General features: G+C 40.9%; 1 protein-coding gene across 2 annotated transcripts; it reads right to left on the bottom strand.

The window, feature by feature from the left end:
• ppp3ca (protein phosphatase 3, catalytic subunit, alpha isozyme) lies at nt 1-26,881 on the bottom strand. Of its 2 annotated transcripts, XM_070983604.1 has the most exons (14): nt 26,377-26,881; nt 20,262-20,462; nt 16,521-16,645; nt 16,294-16,405; nt 15,690-15,835; nt 15,462-15,601; nt 9,540-9,617; nt 9,324-9,418; nt 8,009-8,134; nt 7,837-7,914; nt 7,087-7,171; nt 6,767-6,864; nt 4,649-4,699; nt 1-3,008 (listed from the first exon to the last, which is right to left on the bottom strand). In XM_070983604.1, exons 1-14 carry the CDS (start codon nt 26,429-26,431, stop codon nt 2,830-2,832), a joined length of 1,569 nt encoding a protein of 522 aa, XP_070839705.1. In that variant the 5' UTR covers nt 26,432-26,881; the 3' UTR covers nt 1-2,829. The 2 variants fall into 2 exon arrangements, with proteins under 2 accessions (XP_070839705.1, XP_070839706.1); XM_070983605.1 differs by lacking the exon at nt 4,649-4,699 and having other exon boundaries at nt 26,377-26,860.
• Between the last annotated feature and the right edge of the window lie 131 nt (nt 26,882-27,012).

Here is a 27,012-nt window from a genome sequence, read left to right as displayed (position 1 = left end):
TCACAAACCATCCAGCACATTTTTTTTGTTCATGCATATTTTATTCAAGAGTAAAAAAATGTGATTTGTCCCATAGGGCATGCTTACAATGTGTGTATCATTTAGGAAGTCAAATGCGAAAACGTATTTCCATAGATAATAAAAAATGTTGCAAGATAAAATCCATTATATTTGTTGAAATATGCATGTAGACCATACAAGAACCAGAAACAGAGGAAGGAAAATAACCATAAGCTAAATTGTAACAATAATAATATCAGCAGTAAATATAACCAGAGTACAATGTTTCCTGTTGAATGTAAGTGTGACACATGATTTTCTTTGTGTCCAGTTCTTTTACATCTGAAAACCATGCTATCATGCTTTGGCAGCCTGAAAGTTGCTTTTCACTGAGATTATATTCATTCACACTATTGAACATTTTCTGTACATCAGTACAACAGAAAAAAAATAAAAATAAATAATAATAATAAATAAACACAAGGCTTCATACTTTAGAAGGGCATCTCTGCATACAACAAATCAATATAAAATTAAAAGCAGTGGTAATAAATAACAGAATGAAAAATGGACAAAAACAATCAAAGGAAGCCTATTTATAAAATTTATAAGACAAATAAAACTACAAATATAATTCAAAAATAATTCAAGTTTACTATTTGAAACACAACTATCACAATTATAATCTCACATAACAATTAGGAACTTAACTGCATGCATTGATGCGTTCCATACCATAGATGCTGTGTTAAAAATCACTTTTTGTCCATCCTTATTTCACATATCTTTATCATTAAATAGAAAGATGAAATATAAAGTAGAAAAAATATTAATGTATGAAAGGAAATTCTAGAAATTTATGTGATAGTACGTGTCGCTCAAAGCTGGGGCTTCACTTGTACCGCCTTTCCCAAATTATTTATTTTGAAAAATCAGATTGTTTCCTGTTTAGATTTTGTGTCTTTTCTCTTCTTCTCTTAGTCAAAAAGACCCCTTCAGTGCAACAAGGCCTTTTTAGGATATAAATGGACTTTTCATCTACGTATTCTGACACAATACTTGGACATGGGAATTGATTTTATATTTGGATCACAGTGTGGGTGCACTTTAAAATGACACTAGATTAGAAAATGTGATTGAAAAACAAGAAATAATATATGAATAACACAATTAAATGCTCTATGGATGGATTCACAAACCAAATGCCTCGGTCATCATGAGGGAAGTACATGTGACAATTCTTCTAAGATCAATTTTAGTGCAAAAGAAATCACATTTGTTCCCAAAAGTGGCATTAATGAACTTGAAATCCCTTAAACTGCAGGATGGATCTAAGAGTGGTGTGTGGTTTTTAAGTACTCTTTAAAAAATAGATTGTTTGCATTCACAAATTTGTAGAATTTCCTTCTCACTCTGATAGTACTTTGTGTCGCTCTTAGGCATGAAATTATGTTGAATTTGCAGAGAAGCAAGAGGCGTGAAAACTCAAAGGGCGCCAAAGTATACTTCAGTGACTGCAGGTATTCCTTTACTTTCTCTTTAGTGACAAGCAGGTGAGAAATAATCAGGTAGAGTGAGACAGCAGGGTGTGCATTGACATCACCTCCTCTCTTCTCCTCTGTGGTCCAGAAACAGGTGTTAAGCTGCTTTGTTGCAACGCAGAAGAGATGAGAAAACAGTGATCCGAAGCTTCCTTCAGCGGAGGACGCTCATGTGTACACTTTCCAGGAAGTGAATTGCACGATGTGTGTGAGGTATAGCTTGATCAAATGCCATGCTTCTCTGATGTGAGCCACTTAAACGTTCAATGGACGGGAAGAAAATAACTTTAAGGATGGTCTGGATTAAAATATAACCCTTTGAGATTCACCTACAGACAGTGATGAAGTTGCATCTTCATATGGGACAGTGTGTTCCTCTGGGGGATATTAAATCTTGGTGTTGAATCTGTGATGCCGAGGCTCCTACAGTAAGCAGTGGAAGCAAATTTTCCAGGTGCTCCCTTCACCCCTCCCCCTTCTTCCCTCATCCCCTCCAAGTTCAATTTCTTGCTAGGAGATGACTGATAAGGAGGGATGTGAGGAAAGGAGCAGTCCTGGAGAGTAGTGAGACATACTGTAGTAGTGGAGCTTGACCTGTGGTGGCTTTGGTGGTTAGGCCAGAGCTGTGGGCACCGTGGCCTCTTTCCCTTGCATCTTACTACAAGGGAAATCAATAAATTTAAGCCCACTGGTAAGATTGCACAGCAGGCTTTAAGAAGTATGTGCTTTGCTTCCTTTCCTTTTGCTTTATCTCTCACAAAGTGGTGCGATTTGTTAATACTAGCAACACATGAGGGTAAACATGTAAGATTAGTTTCCTCATGAAGTGAATTTGTGAGTGATTCATAATAAACACTTTATGAAACAGTAACATGATTTGTGTGGCATGGATACTGCAATTAAGTCTTCTGTCAGGCCCTGTAATGAAGGAGCAGACATTTGTCAGCACTCAGAACAACACAACTGCCAACAATTCAGTCTGTAATTGAACTGAGGAAGGGAACAACAGGCAGAAATAGCTTTCAGCAAGTCAAGCTGCAGCCCGCGGCTGACCTCTCCTTATCCCCGCCCTCTGCTGTGAACCCCAGCTCCCCCCACCCCAAACTGTGCGATGACATACTGTCATGAAAAAAATGACCTTTTCCGCCCATGTTAGATTTGCTGCAGATTTCATGTTCTGTCTGTGGGCCTGGTTTATTTCTATGTTCTGAGGCCTGAATTCCCGATTTTGGCAATGTCTCGCTGCACAGCGCAACAGCGGCACGCTTCTGAGGCTCCGACAGCAACATCACTGGATGTTGCTGTTATCATCCGTGCCGTTTGCCTCTGACATATTCATCTTTCCCATGGAGTGACCCACATGGTTCACCCCGTCCTTGCGAGGTGGCATGCGCTCATTGATGCGATCCAGGCCCTTAGCCTCCTCGAAGCTGGTGATCTTGTGCTGGGGGGAGAACCCACGGATGGCTGAAAAGAGATAGCACACGTAAAGGGATCAGGTTTTCCTTGTAATGGCACAATCTCAGAATATCCCTAATATCTTATCTTATTGCGTGATTCAAAATATCAAATCTCGTTGGGTTTTCCAAGCAATATAACCAAAAAAGAGTCAAGCTCAGCGAGTCAATGTCAATTAGGAGCAACAGAGCCTATTTTCATAAAGAATGAAAGTACTTAACATAGTGTACACTTTAAAATGTCACATTTTTTGCTTTGAATTGCACAGATTTACAAACTACCAGCATATGAACCTTGGTTATCTCTGCAGCTGATGCTAGTGACGCAGCAAAGCAGAGGCTGCTGCAATTTCACAGTTCAAAGATTCCTTTTGGCACTTGAACCAGCTGTAACACTTAGCGCAACACACAAACACCAGAAAAAAAAAAGAGTTATACAACCCTGATTCCAAAAAAGTTGGGCCTGTGTAAGGCGTAAATAAAACAAAATGTGATAATTTACTCATCCTTTTTGACATATACACAATTGAAAACAGTACAAAGACAATGAATTTAACATTTTACCTGATCAACTTCATTGATTTTTGTAAATATCTGCTAATTATGAATTCAGCAGCAACACAAAGTAAGACTCAATGAACGTCCCCTCATTGTGAAAAGAACCAAACACATTTCCTTTTTTTTCAACAATCGCCCAACAGTCGTCAATTGCAAATGTCGCCCATCCCGCTACCTATTTCACACAAGATTTGCATGTCAATAAAAAAAGAATATCTACGCTGGTGCCCATCAACTGCTGTCTCATACTGAAGCGTCTTGGTCAGTGAGCAATGATTACCTTAGACATATCATGAGGAACTGAGGCTTCAGGATGCATATTTCATGTTGATGCTGTTTCTTGTTCTTGTGCATGCAACACTTTTAAGAACCAGATGGAGGCCATTTACAAGCCAAACCCAAAAACAATGGAGTATTTTAGTCATGCATCTCTTAGCAGCACTTGACTTTGCAGTGTTTTAATTTGTCATGAACACGTCTTGATGCCTTAGAAAGATATTCCTTTCTCATAAAACATTTTTCCTCCTTTTCTCCTACTTTGTAATGACCAATTTCAAACTACAGTGATTGTTTGTGCGCAGCCTCTTGACGCTGTTGTAGTCAGTGGGGTCGACAGCTAGTAGGAGACTGATACACATGGAGGAACAATGGATTTCTTTTAACCTGTCTGCAAGCAACAAGAGTCCATCATCTTATCTTCTCAGTTCACTCCCCCCTCAAGACGATGATCCCTCACCAGCTTCCCACCTGGCAAATACTGCCAATAGTGAGATGTTGCTCCTCTTCAACACTCAATCACACATTAGAAAATAATTCCTTGGTGCACAACGTGGCCTACATTTCAAGTAACCATTTATTATCTTCATCACTTAATTTGAAATCCAATCATCTTATTGGATTTCTCTTTTAATCGATGGCACTGCAAAGTAAAGTGCAAGCCATAGCAGCATCGAACTGTCCCGTGAAATGTTGCTTGATGAAGTTATTATTGTGTGAGCTGTTGTGTGCATGAGCCGTCAGTGGCGGGTGGCCTCTGCAGCAGGTAACCCTGACAATAAGTTGAGAGCAGTGGGAGGTGGAGCACTGGTTTACCTTCTCTGTCCTCATCATGCGGCTCGATGGCTTCAATGGCTTCAATGGTGGCTGAGGGGGGAGGAGGGGAGCAAGTTACTCCTGATAAAGCCATGCAAATGTAAAATGCAGCCCTCCAGCGAAACGGCAGCTCACATTAGGCCAGATGAGAAATACACGTTCACTGGCAACGCAGCCAAACTCCAAGGAGTGCCATGCATTAATACTGAGAGAATTAGTGTCAATATAGAATGAAAGAGAGAGAGAGAGACAGAGAGAGAGAGAGAGAGAGAGAGAGAGAGAGAGAGAGAGAGAGAGAGAGAGAGAGAGAGAGAGAGAGAGAGAGAGAGAGAGAGAGAGAGAGAGAGAGAGAGAGAGAGAGAGAGAGAGAGAGAGAATTAGGCTGAAGGCAGAAATCACTTGTTCTGTACCTAAACAGTGCGTTTGCTGTCACTGCTGCCAGCACACCAAATGATTGGGTTGGAGGTAGCTAAAACCTTGATTTGAAAATACTTGATTTTTAATCATCAATCTGAGGACTCTTTGGGGTTGCTTGGACTGCTAATTCCACTGTGAATCCACACTGAACTCGAAAGCTGAAGGGACTCCTTCAAAATTTGGTATTTCATGTAGTAGTGCATGCTTTGGCGAGCTCTGTGACTGTCCGTCCATGCTCTGAGTGCATGTTCATGTGTTTTCCACAATGGAGGGTCATTTGCGTTTTTCGTCGACTACTTATTATGATCAGCTGTTTGCACCTTAGTAAGAATGCAGGGTGAAAATCTTGAATTCTTTTGGTTTCATGAAAATGAGAAGTTATGGCCTAGTTTTACTTCTAAAGCTCAGATAATTAGACTGAATAATACATGCATACAATATGACATCACTTGATTTGATGCATGTCAAGTGTGAAGGCATACAGAATGTACGATTCATGTTTTCCTGTAATTTGTGTATTTGGTCACACGCACAGTGTGTGCATGGACACTGAGTCTGTCTTGTAAGCTTGTTTGGGCTGGGCAAGATGCTACACTGGTATCAGAATTCAGATCTCCCATCCAAGTAGATTTTTGTTGTTGAACATAAATTAGTCCATCTAAATGTCAGTATATTTTCATACTATTTGGTAGCATGTAGTATAACGTTATGATGGTCAATTTGAGAATTTAGTAACAGTCAGGTAAAGGTCATTTGATAATCTGCAAGGAAATCTAGTTAAGGTTGCAGCCATGCCAGTAGTGCAAGAGGAAAAACTGTATCTTCGCAGGATGAAGATTGCAAAACAAATTAAAAATCATCTCTGAAGTCACAGTCAGGTGTGAGGTCTCCTGTAGGGTTATGGTTGGGGTTTAGGCTGACATTAGGTTAATAAACAATTTATGGTCTTGCTAGCTTATCCACAAAGTGATGAGACGACCCAATGCAAGCTGACAAGAATGCGCATCAGGCAAACAACACTCAGGATGCAGGATGCAGGCACCGCCCCCCGGTGAAATACCAAGTATTTAGGGTGTCCCTTCAGCTGAATGCAGTTAATGCGAAGTGGTGGAGTCCTGAGGTAAAGGAGGGACTGGGGAAGAAAATATAACATCCAGCAAGCTAAAGAGAGTTGGTTGACCAAGCTATGACTAAAAAGTAAGCCAATAATAGACATGAGGAAGTGAGAAACAGGACTCTGAATGGATACCCGTGTTGTTCTGTTTCTGCTGGATGTGGAAGTACACAACTTTGCTTATTGCAGCTTTAAGTCTATAAATGAATTTATGGTCATAGTTAAGGCATGGATCTGGGAGGGACTTCCTTATTTGTCTTGTAGTATGATGGGATTGATATAAGGAAGTAGCAACAATTTCTAGTAAACATTGTGATGCAGGCATTACTCTACATTATGCGACTGCTGTAATGTGCTTATGACGGGTCTGTAACATTAGGTTCTTCTTGTGTAGCTTAGATGTGATCAGAGCATCGCTAAGAGGCTCAAAACCAAAGCTTGCTGGCTGCTTTACAATTAAAGTCAGAGAAGAAGAGAGAAAGAGAGAGGTAGGACCAATGGTAGGACTGAGAACGGTGATGAAGAAATGAAACAAACAAGATGGAGTAAAGGGTAGAGATAAGGCTTATGCTGCGCCTTGTACTCACCACTCTGCAGTGTCTGTCTGCCTCCAGAGAGAACCCCGCTCGGCAGCATGCCAGTGGGCGTCAGGCCCTTGAGCGTCAACACATTTTCACTCTCCTCTCTGCAGGGAACACGCAGTCAGGCAAACAGGTCAGAAAACTTCACTGAACCCTGGTCAAACTGTAAAAAAAAACCAAACTTAATCCCCCCACTTTGACAACAGTGTACACGCACGCACACCTGACGCAGGCTCGCTCTGTACGCATGTACACACAGAAACGCCTGCTGCGCTTTCAAAACATACACTCATACTTACATTCACGCACACAAACATAGAATCTACCTGAGAACTGAGAACATTTTGGCCATTTTCCCAATAGCACGGATCTTGTTTTTGATCACCTCCTTGCGTGCTGCAGCTGCATTGGCTGAAAACAAATCAGTATACATACCGTCAATACAAGCTTCTTTGATACAATAGATGCTGTCATTATACGCTTATATAATGCACGAGAAATGGTTTGTAGGGTTCTATGTATAAAATATGCCAATTATATATGTGTCTCTTGATGACTAGGACACTGTGATAACAGGCCACAGATCATTATAGGCAATTGTAACGCCTTAGATACTGTAATTATACACCCATATGTCTCTATACTACAGACACTGTCATCATAGCCTGTCTGTAGAATAAGAAGCTGTGTGTATTGGTCTCTCTGACACAATAATGCAATAAACACTGTCTTATATGTACATTTGTGAGTATGTTTCTTGATATAATAACACACAAACCTTTGTTGTACTGATGAACTATAAGATGTTTCAGTTTCATGTAGTTAACATCAAGATCAAGGACAATTTACTTCATATATTGTAACAAAAACTAGTAGTATTTAAAGGCACTGCCCTCATAAAAGCACATGGAAAAAGGCACGAGCAATAGAAACCTAAAATCCTTTGTGTGAATAGCTTAAGTGTGCAGATCTCATCCCACCAAAGACCTAGTTTAGTGTGTGGAGTCTGACTTGAACCCAAGATGCACTCATGATAATACAAATAATGAATTATTAAATCAATATTTACTTCTTACCATCAAAGATCTCATCTTCATCATTCATAAGTTCATCATCAGAGCAGATGCTCAGCACATTCACCAGCATTTCTGTGACTGGGGAAGAAACACAGTGTAGGAAAGGTGTTAAGCCACGGAGCAATAAGACATAAGAGATTAGGATGTGGCATTTACCCAAAGGACTTAATACCTTTCTCTCCAACAAATGGCAGAGACCAGGTGAAGACATCCATGAAGTTCGGCAGCCAGTAGGGATGGGGCGAGCAGTTGAACTGCCGGATGTTCATGACATTATTTTCATATTTGAGTACAGCAGCTGTTGGGGAAGAAGAAGAGAGACAGGTGGATCCCACAGAATCTTATAGCCTGATTTTACACTTGATTCCATAAATGTTTTCTTTTCTTTGAGGTCAAGAGAGCCGGAGTGAGTCCTCCCATGAAAGCATCACTAAGTATGCGATGAGGCTCAGATAAACAGAGCCTTATGTGCCGTTTGCACGGACACAGACATGGAGACAAAGTGTCGGTCCTTACATGGCACATAATGCAGAGGTGGTAGTGCCGTTGAACTTCATATATTTACTCTCTGAATGACCAAAGCAGGTGCCTTTTTTATATAATAGATGGCTCCTGTAAGAAATTTGATGTTTTTTTTCATGACATCTACTGAAAGGAAAAGTTATAATGTGGTACTCATATATATACTCACATCTGTACTTACATAACAAAAATCATGCAGAGTGATGGCAGACTGCACAGTACACTCTGTCTCATTTTGTCTTATAGTGTGCAGACTCTTCATTTCATACTGTCATAAATGCATAACAGTGTTTCATATGCTCTCTTCAAATGTACTCATGTTCTGTGATGTTCCCCAGTTTTTTTTTTTTTTTTTTAGAAGCAGCCCCCCTCTGTACACGCAGTACGAACGTAGAGCCAGAGCAGAAAATGAGACACTTAACCACTAGATGGCCTAGCTGAGGCCAGGGATTGCTGACACTGTTACATCAAGAGGGATAAAGCCACATGGAGATAGTCAGCAATGCCGACAGTCCCTCCCACGCTCCCCAGCTCCCATAGCCCATAGCAACCAAGACACAGATCTGAGAACACAAACAAACGGGGGCTCCCCGATGCATTCTTATGCTTGCTCACAGGCTAAATGCAGCTACATTAGCCCATACATACAGTTCACGCTGTTTAAAACCATTTTAATATGCAAGTCGGAGGAGACCGTGGTCGTCATTTTGTCAGATGTGAAGTGCTTTTCAGAAAATCCCAGCCGCAGCTTAAATGCCAGAGGTGCAGGTGTTAGAGGGATACTTCAAGTTCTATTTACTGTTGTGAGATTTGACTTCACAATAAATCATTTTCTCAAGGCCTGCCTACTTTACATAGCCATTGATATTGTATGGTGTAGAACCTTTTTTTCATCAGGAATATATTTATTTCACATAGCTTATTATCACACACTGGGTATAAAATGAACAAACTGATTTTCTGACCTTTGTTGTTGTAAACATCCAGGTAGTTTGGTGCTGAGAAGATGGTAATGAGTGATGGGAATCCAGTGGTCTGACTTTTACGGTACATCCGGTAGCTGCAAGGCGGTCAGGGTGACACAAAAAAGGCAGAGCTTGTTGTCATATATGTAAATAAGAATCTGTTATTGTTTGTGCCAGTATGCGTGTCTTTTTATGTGTGCTGTCGGGATAACATACCCTGCATCTTGTGCTTCATGTGCCCGGATGATTGATAATAGGTTATTGCTCTGTAGGAACTCACATACAGCGGGATAACTGGAAAAGAGTAAATGGTTTTAGAGATGTTTAGAGTCACTGAAAATGCTTCGATATTTGGTAAAAGAGCAGTCAGAACAGAATACCAAAGAGTACAAATCAATTCAATTAAGCACACAATCTTCCCATAACTTGACGGCATTCTAAAAACCTGTTTTCCCATCACCCGACAGAACTACACTTAAGCTGCAGGTTAGCAGTTTCACCACACCCGAGAATGAACAAGATTTATCACTCATAAATGCATTAATGAAAGCCTCGCTGAGGATGATGCAAGGGTGTGAAAAACCAATCCAATAGCTACCTGTTGCAATGAAAAACAAACTAACCCCTGAAGCGGCAGTCAGGGTTCCTGCCCCCCAGCTCTAACCTGACAGGAAAATGCCTGAGAGGGAGTGAAAGCCTGCGAGGTGGCTCAGACAGGCAAGTGATGCCGCTGCAACGCTCACACATAGCATTAAGAAGCTGATGCCTACATTTCCAATGCAACCTAAGTTGTTTGTGTCGTTAGCTCCACCTTTCCCGGCGGTGCAGTCTAAATTTCTCACTGTTTTTCTCACTACTCAGTGGTCACTTGGTCAGCCAGAGGTGGAGATCTTTGTCTGAGCTGTGGACAGTTATGGGAACACAGCGGCTCTTATCAAAGGGTTTACTAACCACTAAGATGCTGGTGACCACTGATTCACTTCACCACACAAAGCGATTGCTGCCACTGGCTGCTTATTTCTCCTTTTATGCTTCAGGTTTTTATCTGTGTCCAGTACCTGCATTTCTATTACAGTATTTGCGAAGTAATTTCTTGTATTGAGTTATATTTCTTCTGGTTCTTGATTGGTACACGCATCATAATTATTTCATGCTATTTATATCTGCAGTGGTGAAATATTAATATGTGAGTAATGAGAGTTATGGACTAATTTGTTTTGCAACACGTTTCATCCTAAGTTGTTGAGCCATGAGAGTTCTTTACATCTAAAAATCCAACATGTAAACCTCACCACGCACACGTGCTCAGTTCTGACGTTCATTTTCAAAAAGATGCTGCATGCTGTGCTACTAAAGCCACCAACATGACCTACCTGCCTCTAACACTGATTTAATTCCAATTCAACCTTCTCAGGCTTCTTATAACGGATCCGTTTCCCAAAGGCTAAGTCAAATTGTGGTTTTGCTATCTCTCCGCTGGCTGCCTGCCGAAGTCGTCCTCTGTGTTTTTCTGGCCAGATGGACAATGAGCTGTCCAATGGAAAAAGATGATAACATGACTTCCAATGTGACAGTTCTGACTAGAGTTGCATAGCTATAGATCAGATGGGGATCAGCTAAGGGCCAGAATTTGCTTCCAAAGAAACAACAAAGGCATAAGATAGCACAGTGCAGAGGAACCATCACACGGGAGGAACAGATAATCAGAATTGGGGCGCTTTCTAACTATTATTATTATTATTATTATTATTATTATTACTTCCAGCTGCAGTCTGAATATAGTCTACCATTTAGCAGCTCTCACCACAGCTGTTATGTAATACCTAGAAGGTTGTGTTATGTCATTCAGAAACTGCCTTCAAACTGTGTCTCCTGGGTTATATAAAAAAGAGATTACAGTTTGATTAGCGCTTTTAAAAAGCAATGATTAATGAGCAATGTTCAATTCAGCAGCAACTCAAGCTGTCACTTCCCTACGGGTCATGCCTTTGGAAAAGTCCTTTGTGTCATTTCTTTGTTCTTCAAACTGCTGTGTTCCACACTTACAGTATACCTGACAAGAAAAAATGTCCTTGGGTTCGTCAGTTGGAGGGACCAATCTGTTTACAAATGATCTTGTAATCAAAAGTTTGCTTAACTATCTTTCGAAGGAATTTCTACTAAAAATGACTTTGACAATTGACAATTGTCCATCAAAGCCTGTGCGTCCTGTAGAACAGCCCTGAATGAAGCACTAATGAGGACAACTCTCTGAATAAAAGCATTAGGCAAAAGCACCAAATGTAAATTCTGAATCAGACACGTCCCTGACTTCAGTGCATACGCCCACAGTGTTCACCTAAATGAGTTCGACAGGACATATTTCAATTTATTATTGTGATAATTTGCTCTTTTGGACGTTTCTGTGCAGGCATTTAGAGATGTAAAAACTTTCTCATCGTCTCAATGTGCCAATTAGTGTTTGAAATGATCCATATTCACTGTTTTTATACTGTGTAATCCAATTACAAAGACAGAGAGGAACAGAGATACATTTAGTGACCTATTTGCACAGATTGCATGAAGCCCTGTAGACAATGCAAACCTAGAGTACCAATTCTAACCAGTTTCTGCTGTCTTGATATAAACTAACAATTATTTTTTTAACAGTTAATCTGCAGTTATTTTATTCATCCATTACACTTTTTAGCTGATAAAATAGTGAAATGTTCATCACAATTACCCAGAGCAGAGATGAAATGCTTGTTTTGTCTGACCAACAGTCTAAAAGTCTAGATATTGAATTTACAGTGATAAACTAGAGAAAAGCAGCAAATCTGAGCAAATTTCTAAATGATCAAAATGATTAATCACTTGTCAAAATTGATTACTTTTCTGACCATCCACTAAAGCTCGAGCAACCACTTCAACACCAGTCGCTTTTATTTTTTCCAGCCCTACAGTAACATACAGTACATCCTCCCTGGAAACTCTCTCCCGGCACTTTCTTACAGTCGCTGCCATCCACGGACCCATCAAACTTTCACAAGTGTTTAAAATATTTAAGTTGTCAAAGGTTTGTGCGGGAAGAAAAACAAGGAGACCGCTGTGCCCTGAGCACCTGGCGAAACTGTGCCATCCTCATATATCTAGGTCACATGGCTAACGTTCCCTTGGTGGCCACTATATAAATGACAGGAATAGCTGTGTTACACACTAACATGAATATGCTGTAACTCTTTCCACTATCGTACCAGAACTGCACTATGCCCGTCTCAGAAAATGTTATATAACTGTTTCTATTAAAACACAACCCCCAATGCATGTCTAACTTAGAAATAAGGCCAATTTTTGCATCTCACTTATTAAAGATTATCTTTGTCATCTTTTGTTTCACAGTACTGGCGAAAATGACACGCAACACCATAACAATAAAGATCCCAACGTACACTATGTACTAATTTCTTTATTGTCTGCTAAAGCGGTATCTATTGATTACTGCGAGGGAACACAGTACACATATCGCTCGCCTGCGGCTCACATTCCTTCTCTCCCCTTTGTGAAAACACACAATTATGTGTCGGTGAGCCTGTGAGGAAGAGAGAGCGAGAAATCTGACAAGTGAGTATGAGCGAAAGAGACAGAGAGAGATGGAAGTGCTGTGTTGTGAGTGTGAAACTGAGAGTTTTTTTTTCTTTCCCTTAAATCCATCTGTCAGGCTTGCGGTCATCACATTCCCCGTCCTCCCAATTTAAAAAGCATATTCCTAATCACTGAGCAGAATCACATTTTTCTAATTACTGCACAACAAATTCGACTCAGTTGGCGCTTGGATAATGTTATAATACAGTAGTGACAAGGTGCAGAGCCAAATGTAACACAACATGCTGTGTAGCCTGTATTATATAACAATCGACTTAATATGAACTCATGTGATAAAGCATTGCAACATCACGTCTCATTATTGAAATAGGTAAGTCTGCAGTCGTGCCTCCTTCTAAATGTTACGATACATGATATATATGCAAAACCTCTTCAAAATACTGGAGGATTTTGTTTTCATCATCTCCTCAAAAGAGGCTCCTCGAAAATTTCATAACCTGACGTGAGGGAATCAATCTTATACAACGCATCCGTTTGGCTGCTGTAATCAAAAAACTTTGATTTAATATCACAGGAGAACCAAATGACTGCATTGTATTTCACTCCATTTTAATGAAGCCTCTTTTTCTCTCAATCTGCGTGTACCTGCTGCTATTTCAGGTCAAGATTTTCTTGTGTTTCCCCCCAAATCTCCAGCAGAATGTGGTTCTCCTTGCTGCAAATATGTTGTATAGTTGGCAAGAGCCATAATGATGGAGAGGTAAGTTTGAGAGTGAAGGCAGAACAAAGCCATGGGGAGATAGATGACTATTATAGCAGCATCCTCCACACATCCACACAATAATCCTCACTAAGCTTCCCTCTCACTGTGAATAGATGGTTTCTTATCTGCCACCGTTTAACAGCAGCGAAAGGGGAAGTTAAGACCCATCACCTGCTCTTTTTTCTCTCTGTATCAGATACTCTCCTTGAGTACTGGTTAACTCTACCAATATACCTTTCATCTCTTCATCAGTGGTTTTGCTTGTGTTAACATAATATGTTGAAGTACTGCTGACCATTCTCCAAAGATTATTTTACTATAAGTTTAGTGCTTTCACTTCACTTCTTCTTCTCCTTCCTTCAATAACTTTGCGAGCTAATTTCTGGAACAGAAACGAATGGAAACAAATAGCTCATTCAAACATCTAAACACCTGCTATTCTTTGGGAAAAGAGGGCAAAAGTTCAGGATGGTTTTAAGGTTGTCTTAAAGTAACAAGGTGTGCACTTAACAGTCGAACTATTTCATCTGATATCACTGAAGCATCTGACAACCTCCGTGCACATGCAAATACACCGAAATGGGAAGTGCAGTTGGGTCGTAATGTGAATCTGAACTGCAGTTATTCCACACACGCTGTCCAGAATGTCATTTCCTCTTCGGCGGAGGAATAAATCTCCCTGGCTTTGCTTTTTGTGATCTGAGAAGAAGTGCAGCTCCCACGCAGTGGCCTGGACTGCTCTGAACCTTCATTAAGAAAACTCTCATCACAACTGCCACCTAATCTCTTCTCCTCACCACCACCGACTTCCACAGCTCTCTTCCATCGAACAACAATATAAGGACAGTGCTCACTCCCCCTTCTTTTACATGCTCTGTCACAGAGGTTGAACAGTTGCATAACAAACCCTTTCCCAATTTGCTTCGCTATTCTGTTTTAGATTTTATTTCTTTCCCTGCCTCTATTTTTATTTGACTCCAGGTTCACCCAGCTAATCCTTTGTCTCTAACAATCTGTTCTGAGAGTCAAAAAGACAACGTCCTATCAAAAACTGCTTTTAACCACAAGGCAATATGACCCATTTACTCACAGACACTATCTATAGGCTTTAAGCAGACATTTATCTCTTCATTCAGTCTCCTTCTCCCATTATGGGGTGTTAAGTGTGTGTATTGTTTGGTTTGTTCATTTTGGTTTTGCTCAAGTAGAAATAAATGTTTGATATCTATTAATAATTCATAATCTTGACATCTATTTTTGATATTAAAAATAGTTCAGTTGCGAGGCTTCTGTGGAAGAGTCGAATTTCACCCTTTGCTCCAGCAAGATTAAATTAGATCTCATCAACACTGATAATTTATCTTCACCTTCACCCATCTCCTCAAATACATTCTCTAATGAAGAGATGAGGATGAAAAGGTGTGATGAGTTCATGACCAGCCAACATGGGGTTGATTTTTTTTTAAACATTTTTTTAAAGCCAGGATTTATTGTTGAAGGATTCACAGTGTGCATCGCAACCTTTCATTTTTTTTTTTTAAACTAAAGTGTAATTAGAGACCTTCAGTGAGCCACATGGGTCAAGCTACAGGCAACATATGACATGCAAGTTTCAGATTACTGACGCATGAAAGCAACACTGCACTGTATCCTGCGGTGTATTTGGATCTCAAAGCTGTGTGGTTATTTTCTCAAGTATCTCAAGTATGGACAACAACAGTGTTCAAGTTATAATAACACAGATGGTCCACAGGACTCGAGTCGCTGCAGGGAAAAAAGAAGAAACAGCTCACCTGTAGAAGTAGGAGCAGCCTCGCACTGTGTTGTGGCTGAAGTATTCCTGGGTTTTCTCGTTGCCAAAATCCTCCAGAGGATCGGACCACAGCAGGTCACACATGGGCCCGAAAGCCGGTGGCTCCTTGAACCGATCCAACTTCACGTAAAGAAGCAGAAATACGCTTTTTATAAAAGCTGCACTGACACAAACAACCAACGTACAGTTAGAGCTGGTAAGCTGTTACCTTCTTAATGTCATCTAAGGTGTGTATTTCAGGTGAGAGTCCACCGTGGACACACAGAAACTGTTGGTTCATGAGCGCAGCCAGGGGAAGGCAGTCAAATGCATCCATACATGAGTCGTACACCTGCTCTGAGTACTTGATTTTACCTGACAGAGGACAGAAATGTAATCAGCTGCACTGATGAAAAAAGGATCAGAAACAGTGTTCACACAGCATGTTTGCACATAAAATGACATGTTGGTTTGTTACTGTGAGTCACTTTGATATAGAAAAACACAAAATCACAAAATTAGTACATATGTAAAGGGTTTTCAACATAATATAAAAGTTACAAAATGAATCAAGCATTAAAACAAAAACAATTTATGAGACACTACTTTTAAATATACTCTGCACTTGTGTGTTTTGTTATAAGCTCTAAATTTTCAATCGTTCACAGATAATTTCATCCCCCCTTTTTGTGCTGTCATCCAGAATCAACAGTCCTTACAGACAGGTGCATTAATTGTGATTAATTGGTGCATTAAGTCCACCAAAAGGGCTCAAGGCTACACGTGACATTAGCAAGACAGAGAGAGAGACAGAAACACTGAGAGCTACTCACATTCTTGTTTGAAGGTGAAATATTCTGTCAAATGTCTACATTCATGATTTCCACGAAGTAAAAATAGTGTCTTTGGATAGAGGATTTTCAGCGACCAGAGGTATAAAACACACTGTCAAAACAAAGACACGAACAAAGTGTTATTCCCTGCAAAAATCTGTATAAAAACCCGCCTCGTGCAGCTTGTTTCCCCTGTGAATTACATAATGATATTCTAAAGGTTTTACCTCTATACTGAAGTAGCCACGGTCAACGTAGTCCCCGAGGAACAGGTACCGTGTTGTGGCTGGTGATCCTCCCACTTCAAACAGCTTCATAAGATCAAAGAATTGCCCATGGATGTCACCGCACACTGGAAAACAACCAAAGCACAGCAAACATTGCACAATCCAACTGAATACCTGTCTGCATCTTTGTTTTTTTATGCATCCATGGGCGCACATCCATCTTTTTGTCGAACGCTGTATCATTGCTCTGTTCGGTGAAACAACCGATAATGTGTGAGTTTATGTAGATGTGCTACGCCTGCAGCTGTAAGGAGAGCAGGAGATCCACTTTTCTTATTTATTAGTACTGAAGGTTCAAAGTCAGAAAACAAGAAAGACCGTAGAGAAAACTCTGGTAGGATCTCATGACAGTACAGAGTAGTGCACTTTGTATCGGAGGTGTGCATCTTCTTTTTCTGCTCACGGGTTAGCTTCATAAATAGACAGCCGGGCGGGCAACTGCACGGAGATGCTACAGCACGTGTTTCATATCTGCATCTCAACAGTCTCAATAATTCATACCTTATAAAAGTGATGGTGTTTTGATTGCTGTTGCTACTATTGAGGTATCAAAGCAGTAAACATACAGTGGGCTGTCATCTATAACGAAGTTTAATGTACAATGAAATATAGATGTTATGTAACCATAAAGTGAGCTGTAAATAACAATATGTTGCAAACGGAAAAAAGCAGAGCATATTGTATGCTAGTTTAAAAAGGTGTTAAAGCTATTTGCATGCCCACATTTCTTCATTATCACTATGGATTAATGTATACAACAGGTTAACCCTCCCCCACAGCCCGGTCGGCTGAATATAATGTTGCCATTCTATGCTTCTGCAAACCACAGATATGTTCAATTTGTATGTTGGTCTATATCATATCCATGTTTCTACGACTGCTGTCAAAGTGATGTCATTCAGATCGCCGGTACACGCGTAGGAGCTGACTTTCCTGTGTTTGTAGCTACAAAATCAGGTATTTTTAATGAAACGTTTGGACATTTTCCGGCCGTGTTTGTGGACACTGAAGACTGAAATGTAAAGTTTGAACAAAAAGAACAGAAAGTTTCAGCATATCATGGGTTTCAGAAACATACTGTTCCAACATTTATTCAGGCCATTGGGTTCTCCCTAAAACTGAACAGTCAATTATTAACACAGTCACTGTAAAGAAACATGTTTCTTCTTTTATTAGCTGCTTAGTCTTTGGCCGCTCTCTGATATCGAAGTTGTGTCAAGTAGAACGAGATGGACTTCACCTCTAACAGTCAGCAGAGCAGCAGAGAAGCCTATGAGTTATGAAACTAATATTCCTGCATATGCATTTTCCTGCAGCGAGGATATATATTTAAACCGCAATAACAGCCGTACAGCCAGTAGTAAGTACTTGGATTTATATAATGGTATGAATTTCTCTTGTCCTTAAGTCTTTATCACGTTGAGGTATTTCTATGGTCTTCTGCTGAAAGGCCTCTGTCCTCCGCAGACAAGTGAGAAGCTCTCACCTCAAAGAGGTAGAAAAAGCTCGAGTCCCCGGAGAGATGCGCACTTTTTCGAAGCGAACACTATGGCTCTGGAGTGCAAACCTACATCTCATTTCCTCACTGCCTTCAATTTTTCATTATCATCTTCCTCTGTCTCCTTCTCTCCTACTCATCCTCCATCTCCTCTCTCTTTTCTGTCTCCCCTATCAGCTCCACAGTGGCCTTCGCCCACTCAAAGCTTAGAGCAATGTGAGTGGGAGACTGCTTGTGTGACTAAAGCAATCAAACACACACACATGCACGCACGCACATACGCAAACACCCGTGGAGGACATCCATGCAAGTAAAGATTCACAAGTGCATAACTGCCTCATAATATATGACTACACACACGCACAAACAGCTGCAGAGACATTCAAACACAACTCAAGCCCACAAAGATATAAAACAGACCTCCATACTTGCAATGCCTGTACACAATACTCAGTTCATCATCCATATTTCATGCTTAATACAGAAAGCCTCCATTTTCCTGACGCCAGTCAAGACGAGGATCTTGAGAGTTCTCCTCAAGTCAGTGTGCATTTCATCCATTTGTCAGCTTTGTTTCAGTTAAACGCTACTTGCTTTCAAGGAAGACAATTAAGACGATGTATATTTAGTGTCACGCAGATTTGAGGGAAGATGAATGACATGCTAACGACAAACAACATGAGGTTGTCACCTTATAACGCACCAAAATCAGATGTCCATGGTGCAAAGTGTTGGAGGGTATTTCAAGGATTTGTCAAAGAAGATGTAACTTCAGTGTCAGAAAGAAGGTTGGGCTGCTCTATACTGTCTGCACACATTTGTTTTAGATTTAATAAAAGCAAAAGTTTAACTCTTGATTCATTTCTCATGATGGGAAACTATTTTGTGTCTGCATGTTCATGTTTTTACAACATAACTAGGACACGCTGTCAGTTGATCAGCAGCAGAAACGAGTGCTAACATGCACAGATGGTTTCAGCAATTCAGATTTCTCTTTCTTCACTCTGATAGCTTTTAAACTGATGTGTGTTAATGATGGTGGTGGACTAATGTAAAGATGCTCCACCCTTTTTGCAACTAAAACCCTGATTCACATGCTCCCACTGTTCACACTGCTGCTTTTACTCAGATAAGTTACATCTGCTGCAAGAATACTCTGAGCCAAAATGTCGCTGATTTAGTTGACTTAAAAAGAAAGTCCTAATAATGCTCTCTTCAGAGTCAAAGCGCTGCAGTGCATTACTTGAAAAGTCTCACTCACAACAGACCGGAGATCTAGTCTTTGATGAGAGGACTTCTCATGAGGGGTTTCTGAAATATCCTTGGCCTATTTCACTTGACAAGATAATGATGATTCTACCTGAAAGTGACAGTTTCCTGCAGGAAGAATTTACATCCATCTAGATTCATATGATCTGTGTTTCGTCGTTGCTTGCGCTCTAGTCAGGTGCCTTATTTATTTTTGTACTACAGGTACAAACAGTAGTACTGTCAGTCCACATCATCTCACTCCCTCTAAAGTCTTGTATCTTTTCCTGCGATCATCCTTTCTTCTAGATTTTCTCTCTGTTGAATTATTACCATAGAATAGAATCATCACTAAACTCAGAAATCTTGTCCAGGCATTCATGTCCCCCTCGGGATAAACTATAACAACTTTTGATGACTATTCTGACTTTACATCAGAGTTTTAACCTGCAAACTGAATGGCATCAGCTTCACCTCTGGCCCACTTTGTCAAACGCTAATTAGTACAAGTTTGCATGAAAAAGTGCTAAACTAAGGAAACATTGTAAACATTATACCTGCTTAGCATGTTAGCATTCTCCCTGTGAGCATGTTAGCATGTTTGTGTTAGCATTTAGCTCAGGTACAGCCTCACAAACCTGCAAGCATTCATTCAAGAGTCAACATTTTGTAATAATAATGCACATTTCATGACTCATTTCATTGATTTTATTTTTTAAGAATGTGACTCTTAGGTTTAAACATTGCTGCATGTGAAACTGAAACTAACTACAGTCTCCCGCTCTATTAGGCTGTATTAATATTAGCTGGGCTGAAATAAGTTTTGAAGTTTTTGAAAACTGACACAGAGGTGAGATTTTGAATTCAGCCCCATGTCATATATTTAAGCAGAATTGGTAAATATGTCCAACAAGTTACGAGTAACTAGTAACTACCTGTGACTGGTGCTTCGATGTCCAGGATAGTTTTCTCCTGACGCAGGATGGCTGCTCCCTCACTGATGATTTTAAGCGCCACAGCTTCCTCCACGCGGCCCTCCTTGGTGAGGTGGGCCTTCAGGAGATCCACACGAGGTTTTCCATCGCAGTCGAACACTTCCTTCAATGTAAGGCGGTGGCTCAGGGGAAAGGGGACAGCTGAGGACAGAGCACAGGCACATGGTGACATTTTAACAGGAGGGACATTACAGTAACTCCTGCTAATACCATCAAGAATACAATTCCTGACTCCTTTACGCTGTTAAGGGAGAACAGAAGCAAAGACAACATATCATCAAGGAATTCATGCAGAAATCCTATCTGAGAAAACCCCATCCATGTTTGGCCTGCAGGTATTATTGTGCTGCTGCTGCCTCCATCCATCCATCCCTATAAACATGGTTGTGCTTAATATGCAGCGGGACAACATAATATGAGAAGCCATTTGCTGATTTAAATTAAACGGGAAATAGAATTATCTTGAGTTAAATAAATAAAGACATTTATGTCAAACACCATTATTCTCAATAGATGTTTATATTTACAAATTCTTTTTTCCTCTGAGGTGAAAATCACTTGCACGCAGTGTTTTCTGCAGCACATTTCAAATGTGCTGCACATGTACTGTTATATTCCTATACCTCAATAATGTGTATTTGTATGACAAAATAGATATATATTGTATGTCTAAAGGACAGCAGAAAATAAAAGCCTCATATTCCTGCTGTTGCTGTGGACTTTGACATGTGTAAATGGCAGCAGGCAAACTGCAACAGATTGACACACAAAAAGTCCAGTCGGTTACAAACATTTTTTTCTAGTACAGATGTGTGGTTACTTGCTAAGTATTTTCTGAGTGCCGGATAAAACTCAACTAGCATCTAAGCACTCTATTTATCCAGCACTTCCCTTGGGTTGCTAAAGCCTGTGGTCATTAAAATGCACCAGTCACCTACCCAACAGACTGCCTGTGAAACTGTGAAATCCAACCACAGATCATTACTTCAGTGGCAGCAAAGGTTATTCATGAGATGTGGTGCAGATCTGTGCGCGCTGTCACTTGAAGCTTTCATGGCTCCATGTGCTGACATTAATCTACACATCATCTGGCCTGAGAAGTGTCAGAGCTGTGGATAGCTCGGATGAAAAGAGAGATCAATCGCGTGGAGTCCAGTCGCAAAATTCATCAGAATAGCTTGACACAAACACACACACAAGCATGGGGGGAAGTAATAGATTACATTTAATTTTGTTACTGTGACAAAGTGGTGCTTTTGTGCACTTTTACGCTGTAATCTCTGACCATGGACCAGCAGGTGCATGCTGAGTCTAGCTAAAATACTAAATGCTGGTGTACTTGTGGTGGAGGAAATTAATGTAAGTATATGCGATGTCACCAAAAATGACGAAGAATCTGTGTGTGTGTGAGTGTGCGTGTGTGTGTGTGTGTGTGTGTGTGTGTGTGTGTGTGTGTGTGTGTGTGTGTGTGTGTGCGTAAGAACTGTGCAAGCTTTAATGTTTGTGTTTATGTGCTGCAGATGCTGTCAAGTTTACACCTCTGTGTTGGCTGCCTTGGTGATGCTTTATTCTGCTGTTAGCAGAACAAAGTAGCAGATTATTTCATTTATACAGCCTCACATTTCTGCTACACTGGTGTCCATAGCTCTTTTTATTTAGTGTCAGCCATTTATCGTGTAATTGTCTGAGTTTTGTCCTCTTCTCTGGTTAATTCTTGTAAGGCTACACTGAGGAAGGTGGTTGCATGTGTACAACTGCTAATCGTAAATTGTATGCACAGGTTGCAAATGTCCGTCTACAGAAAAAAGTTTATAGTTGACTTCAGGGCTCACAACCATTAACTACTAAATAATCACATAACAACCCCCTTTTAACTTTTAACCTACTTTTTACTTTTACGTCCATTTCTATTCAAGTATTTTTACTTTGACTACAATTTCTTTTAAGTAACAGCGCTTCTAATAGGATAAAATCGTCTAGTACTCTTTCCATCCCTACAAATATGTACACATAACACAAGCTGTCAGCAGTAGTATATTCAGGAGTAAGGGTATGCTTGCCAGATTTGTGCAGCGCACAGCAAACAGGGCCACTTAGCAGTGCCAAATGAAGAGACGACAAAGGAAGCTCAGGCTCAAACTGAACATGATCAACATGCTCTTTAATAATGAATGCTTGACTAGAGAAATCTCAAAGTCGCTGCTCCTGGGATAATGAGGCGAGCCCCAGCGCGTGAATTTAATGGGACTAAAAATTTTCACAGTGTGCAGTGTGTATCTGTGATGGCGATGTGTGCTTTGACACTTTACCAGCTAGTGCAAACTCAGCACAGTCACCACTCAAGTTTGACTTTAGTCAAACTTAATGTCAGTGTGCACTGATGAGTTTGCAGTGTTTTTTTTCTTTGACTCTTGGCATTAGCATAAACAGCACGGTGACAGCCTGATGGCATGATGACATGTCTCAGATACACTGATGAAACCGTCGTGGAGCCATTTTTTGAAGAATTGAGAGGGAAGGAATGACTCCATGAGCTATAATAACAATGACTGAATTCATCTTGAAACATCGAGAACTGGAGGGCATTTGCCAAAATATATTAATGTAGGTACTGTAATTTACATAACATGAATGTAAAAAGCTCAATGTGAAGCAGAAACCCAAATCTGTCTGGAACTGTTAAATGATTTTACTTTTTGACACACGAGACATTTTTTTCCCAAACTGCCGGCAACTTTTAAGCAGTAAAATGACCTGAAATGGAGCCACATGCAGATGTCTTGAAAGGGACATTGCTATTTGCTTTTTTAGACAAAATGGAGCAACAGATTAAAACCACTAACAGTGACCCAGAAACTTAACAAATGATCCTGAACGCTACATTTCAGAGACACGCATGTGTGCACGCAGACATATGAGCATACTGATATAGATGCATGGTGAGATGAAATGAGATGAAAAGATGACTTCTGCTCAGCACCCCGAGCAGAGTTGAACTATGAAATACTGTATGTTGCCGGGCAACAGCAGCAGCAGCAGCAGCAGCAGCAGCCGCAGCAGCTGACTGTTGGAGTACAGCCAGTGCCGCCACGGAAAACTGCAATTTGCATTGGAGGTTCACATAGATGCTGCTGGAAATACTCATGCAGTAGAGGCACATCAAAATGTTCCTATTATATAAAGAAGAGTCTATAATGTACATCTTATTATGCAAAATCACAATTTCCTGAGAAAGATTTCTCCAGTCTGCAAGCTCATAAAAAAGTGTGGGGTAGATTTGTGCTGCTAATGAGCAACCCTGGGTTCAGTCCAGAAACAGTGAATGGCGGCATTTGATTGGGCTAACTAGATGGTGTGCATTTATAAGAGGTCCAATTAACATACACAGACCCAAATGTCAACCTTTTAACATAATTTCATCAGCCTTTTTGCTTTTTTCCCCACGCACACCCTACAGCTCCACCAACTACAATCTGCTTTGTGTGTTGTTTGAAGGGTCATGTACCTGCTGGCTAATGTTAAACATGTAGATAAAAGCAGATCTGTAGCTCCGATGTAACCATTAATAAACTATTAATAAGTGTTGTTGGAGCCAATTTGCATGTTTGCTACTGGAAGCTGGAGTGAACGTTTAAGCCTGTCACAAGGCCCGTTCTGACTTTAAAGCTGATATATTACGTCTCCGTGCAACGCTTCTCATTTTGTTGCATAATTGCTTATTTAAAGAAACTGATTTTATAACAATGGATGAAACAGTTACAGATTTACATACTGCATTTCCCTGACAATACCGACTGCGTCCATCTGTGAAATCAGGACAAACATCAATATCAGAGTCAATAATGTGAAGGAAATTCTTCTCTAAGGCGCTATAATATAGTTCACAGGTGTACTAAAGGCCTCATCCCTGAAATAACTGACCTGAATATGCCTCTTGATGCCCACAGCACAGTGGTGACGGTGCTTTGGAAAACAAACTGCACAGACCAGCAGTTATTGTATCTCTTAAGATGCGTTCTGTCAGGTTAAAACATGCAAGGGAAAAGAGAGCTGGTGAGAAACTTGCTGAGGTTTAAGTTGGAGATATGTAGCGATAAAAATAACTTGGAGTAGCTTGAAGTGTCAGTTTTCAGTAGTTTTCTACAAGCGCCGCACTCAGTAAGTGTAAGAAATATCAGTCTCTACTCATCAGAATCGTCATTGTCTTGATAACGTCCTTTGATCACCTGAAGGGTACATGATTCAGCTTCTCGCATCTATTTTTTTTTCACTTTTCAGCCTTTAGGGGAAAGAAATAGGCTTTTACTACTTTTTCAAAGTGCACTACAGAAATAGGAGAATGGATAGAAGTGACATGAGGACTATACATATGTTAGTCAAGCAATGTTTAACCTTTCTAGCATAAATACAACTATAACGGCGTCTGAGCAACAAGACAAATGAGGGTTTGATGTTTGATGTTGAAAGGCTTCTGAGTTTTGACCTGAGGCCACATGAAGAGCAAAAATGAAGCACATGATTTTATTCAACCAGGAAAGAAAATGCTTTGAGCGTTTCACACCCTAAAGCCTAAACGTTACATGACCATGTTACAAAAGCAGAATCCTGAGTCAGAATTCTTGGCCGTGCTGCGTTTGCCGATATGAACTTTTTGTTTGATATATTTTTGAATGCCTGGATGTCAGCGAAGCTTTGCCAAAGAAATAACCACAATAACTTTGTTGGCTGTAGGCTGTGAGGCTTTCGCTCAAACATACAACAACTAATAACAATAGAAATGTAGACCAACTTTCTGTCTCTCATCGTGGACTTTATGGTTGACAGATGACTAACTGTGTGGTAATTGGATGCAATGTTTTGATAGGCTGTCCTAGAAAACAATGAACTGAATCATGTACTAACAGGGCAGATATGATGAGATGTGTCAGCTGTGTCAGGATTTGGGATGTACAGTATGTTATTTGTTACACTTCAATTTGTGATAGGACTCTATTGAGTAATGATGCCTATTTTTCATTGTCACGCTGACGCACTCCACTAGATCCGAGTCTGAGAAAAAGATTAAGATCCCTCATGAGAGCTGATTTTCTGACAAAAAACAATAACCAAACCCCTTTTTCTAGGGTCCAGACCTGTTAGTATATATCTCAAATGAAGCTGTCAGTCGTAAGAGCACATACATATAGGACATTAGTTGTGCCCGCGGTCATTATCACATGAGTGTACCTCACCGTGCAGATCAGTCCGTGTTTCTACAACTCTGTAGCCTCAAAGACAAAGAAGACAAAGTTGTTAATGCTGACTGAGTTGCTCGACCGTGAACGTGAGTATATTCAGGCACAGTGCTGACTGAGAGCTGATCCATGGTCAGAATGAGCAGGGCTAAATGAGTTATGGCACAACTGTGAGCACTTCATCATCCTCCATTGATCTAAGTTGTGTCCTCTGTAATTCTCCGACTGAGCAGCCCTCTCCACATCCACTGATGTGGCTTTTGGCTTCCTGATAGACTTTTTCTAATCAAATTAAAACATGACTCACTCCTGGAGAAATATACCCCATTAAATGTCAATTTCATGCCCTCTTCCTCCTCCACTGGCCCTGTCAAAGCCTGAGAAATCCTGCTGCATCACTGCCCCAGCTTCTACCACCAGCTCGGCAATTCAGCTGCCCCCCCCTTTGCCTCTCCTCTCATACCTACCCGAGCAAAAGCCAAGATACAGTCAAATCGTGACAGCAACGAATAAAATAGAAATAAATCAATGCCATAAAAAATGAAAAATCCATATTTCCCGGTGCACTGCTGCTGTTTCTAAGCTTTCTGCCCGCTCTTCGTGGGGGCTGTGCAGCGAAGAAAACCGGACTGTTTATCAACATCAAAGCTCCAGTAGCCCACTACCATCACCACGAACGCAACTTGATGGCCGCATACACACCATCAATGCACGACATCAAAGTAAAGGCCACATTCTGCCAAACCACAAGCAGCTAAACGCTCGAGATGTTATGTAATATTTACAGCCACAACCGAGCGCAAAAATGTAGGCTAACTTACATTTCACCATCCGATCGGTGGCGTTTAAGACGATGTCAGCGTTAGACATCTTCATGGGCAGTTGCTGTCTTCGTGGCTGAAGCGTTTTCTCTCCGTCCCCCTTAGGATCTACTCGCAGTATTTGTTGGCGAAATGCGACTGATGCTGTGGCATCACTTAGATGATGCGCCCCCTCCGTGCGTCGGTGCTGCGCCGGGTAGGACTGCTGCTCCCCAGGCAGGCAGGCAGGCGGCAGGGATGGATGCTGGATGCTGTAGGAGCTGCTGCTGCTGCTGCTGTGCTAAGCTGTTAATGTGGGGGAGGATGCACAGAGAGAGAGAGAGAGAGAGAGAGAGAGAGAGAGAGAGAGAGAGAGAGAGAGAGAGAGAGAGATGTGCACTATCCCGACATGGCGGTGAAGGGAACTCCCACGCAAATGTTTCACGGGACTGCCTGATGCTGCCATCAGATGGAGGCTGAGACGGGGTTGCCCCCACGCACGCGCGGCGCGCCATGTCTCGGTATTCTCGAAATTGCGTTACGCCTGGAGATGAGAGCGCACGAGCTCTGGCTAAAACATGCGCAACATATTCATGAGAACGACACGGGCTCGTTTGGATTACGCGCGCGGACGTGCACGCGAACATTACAGGCAGT

This window comes from Chaetodon trifascialis, chromosome 16 (genome assembly GCF_039877785.1).
Source record: "Chaetodon trifascialis isolate fChaTrf1 chromosome 16, fChaTrf1.hap1, whole genome shotgun sequence".
In the NCBI taxonomy this organism is placed as follows: domain Eukaryota; kingdom Metazoa; phylum Chordata; class Actinopteri; order Chaetodontiformes; family Chaetodontidae; genus Chaetodon; species Chaetodon trifascialis.
The sequence above is the reverse complement of the archived record's forward strand: the minus strand, read 5'-3'. Positions and strand labels throughout refer to the sequence as shown.

Excerpts from the sequence above, each read along its gene's own strand:
- ppp3ca (XM_070983604.1), bottom strand. The coding sequence starts at position 26,431 with ATGAAGATGTCTAACGCTGACATCGTCTTAAACGCCACCGATCGGATG. Across the intron at positions 16,406-16,520 it reads GTGGCTACTTCAGTATAGAG|TGTGTTTTATACCTCTGGTC; the intron begins GTAAAACCTTTA and ends TTGTTTTGACAG. Across the intron at positions 3,009-4,648 it reads GCATGATGAGGACAGAGAAG|CCATCCGTGGGTTCTCCCCC; the intron begins GTAAACCAGTGC and ends ATCTCTTTTCAG.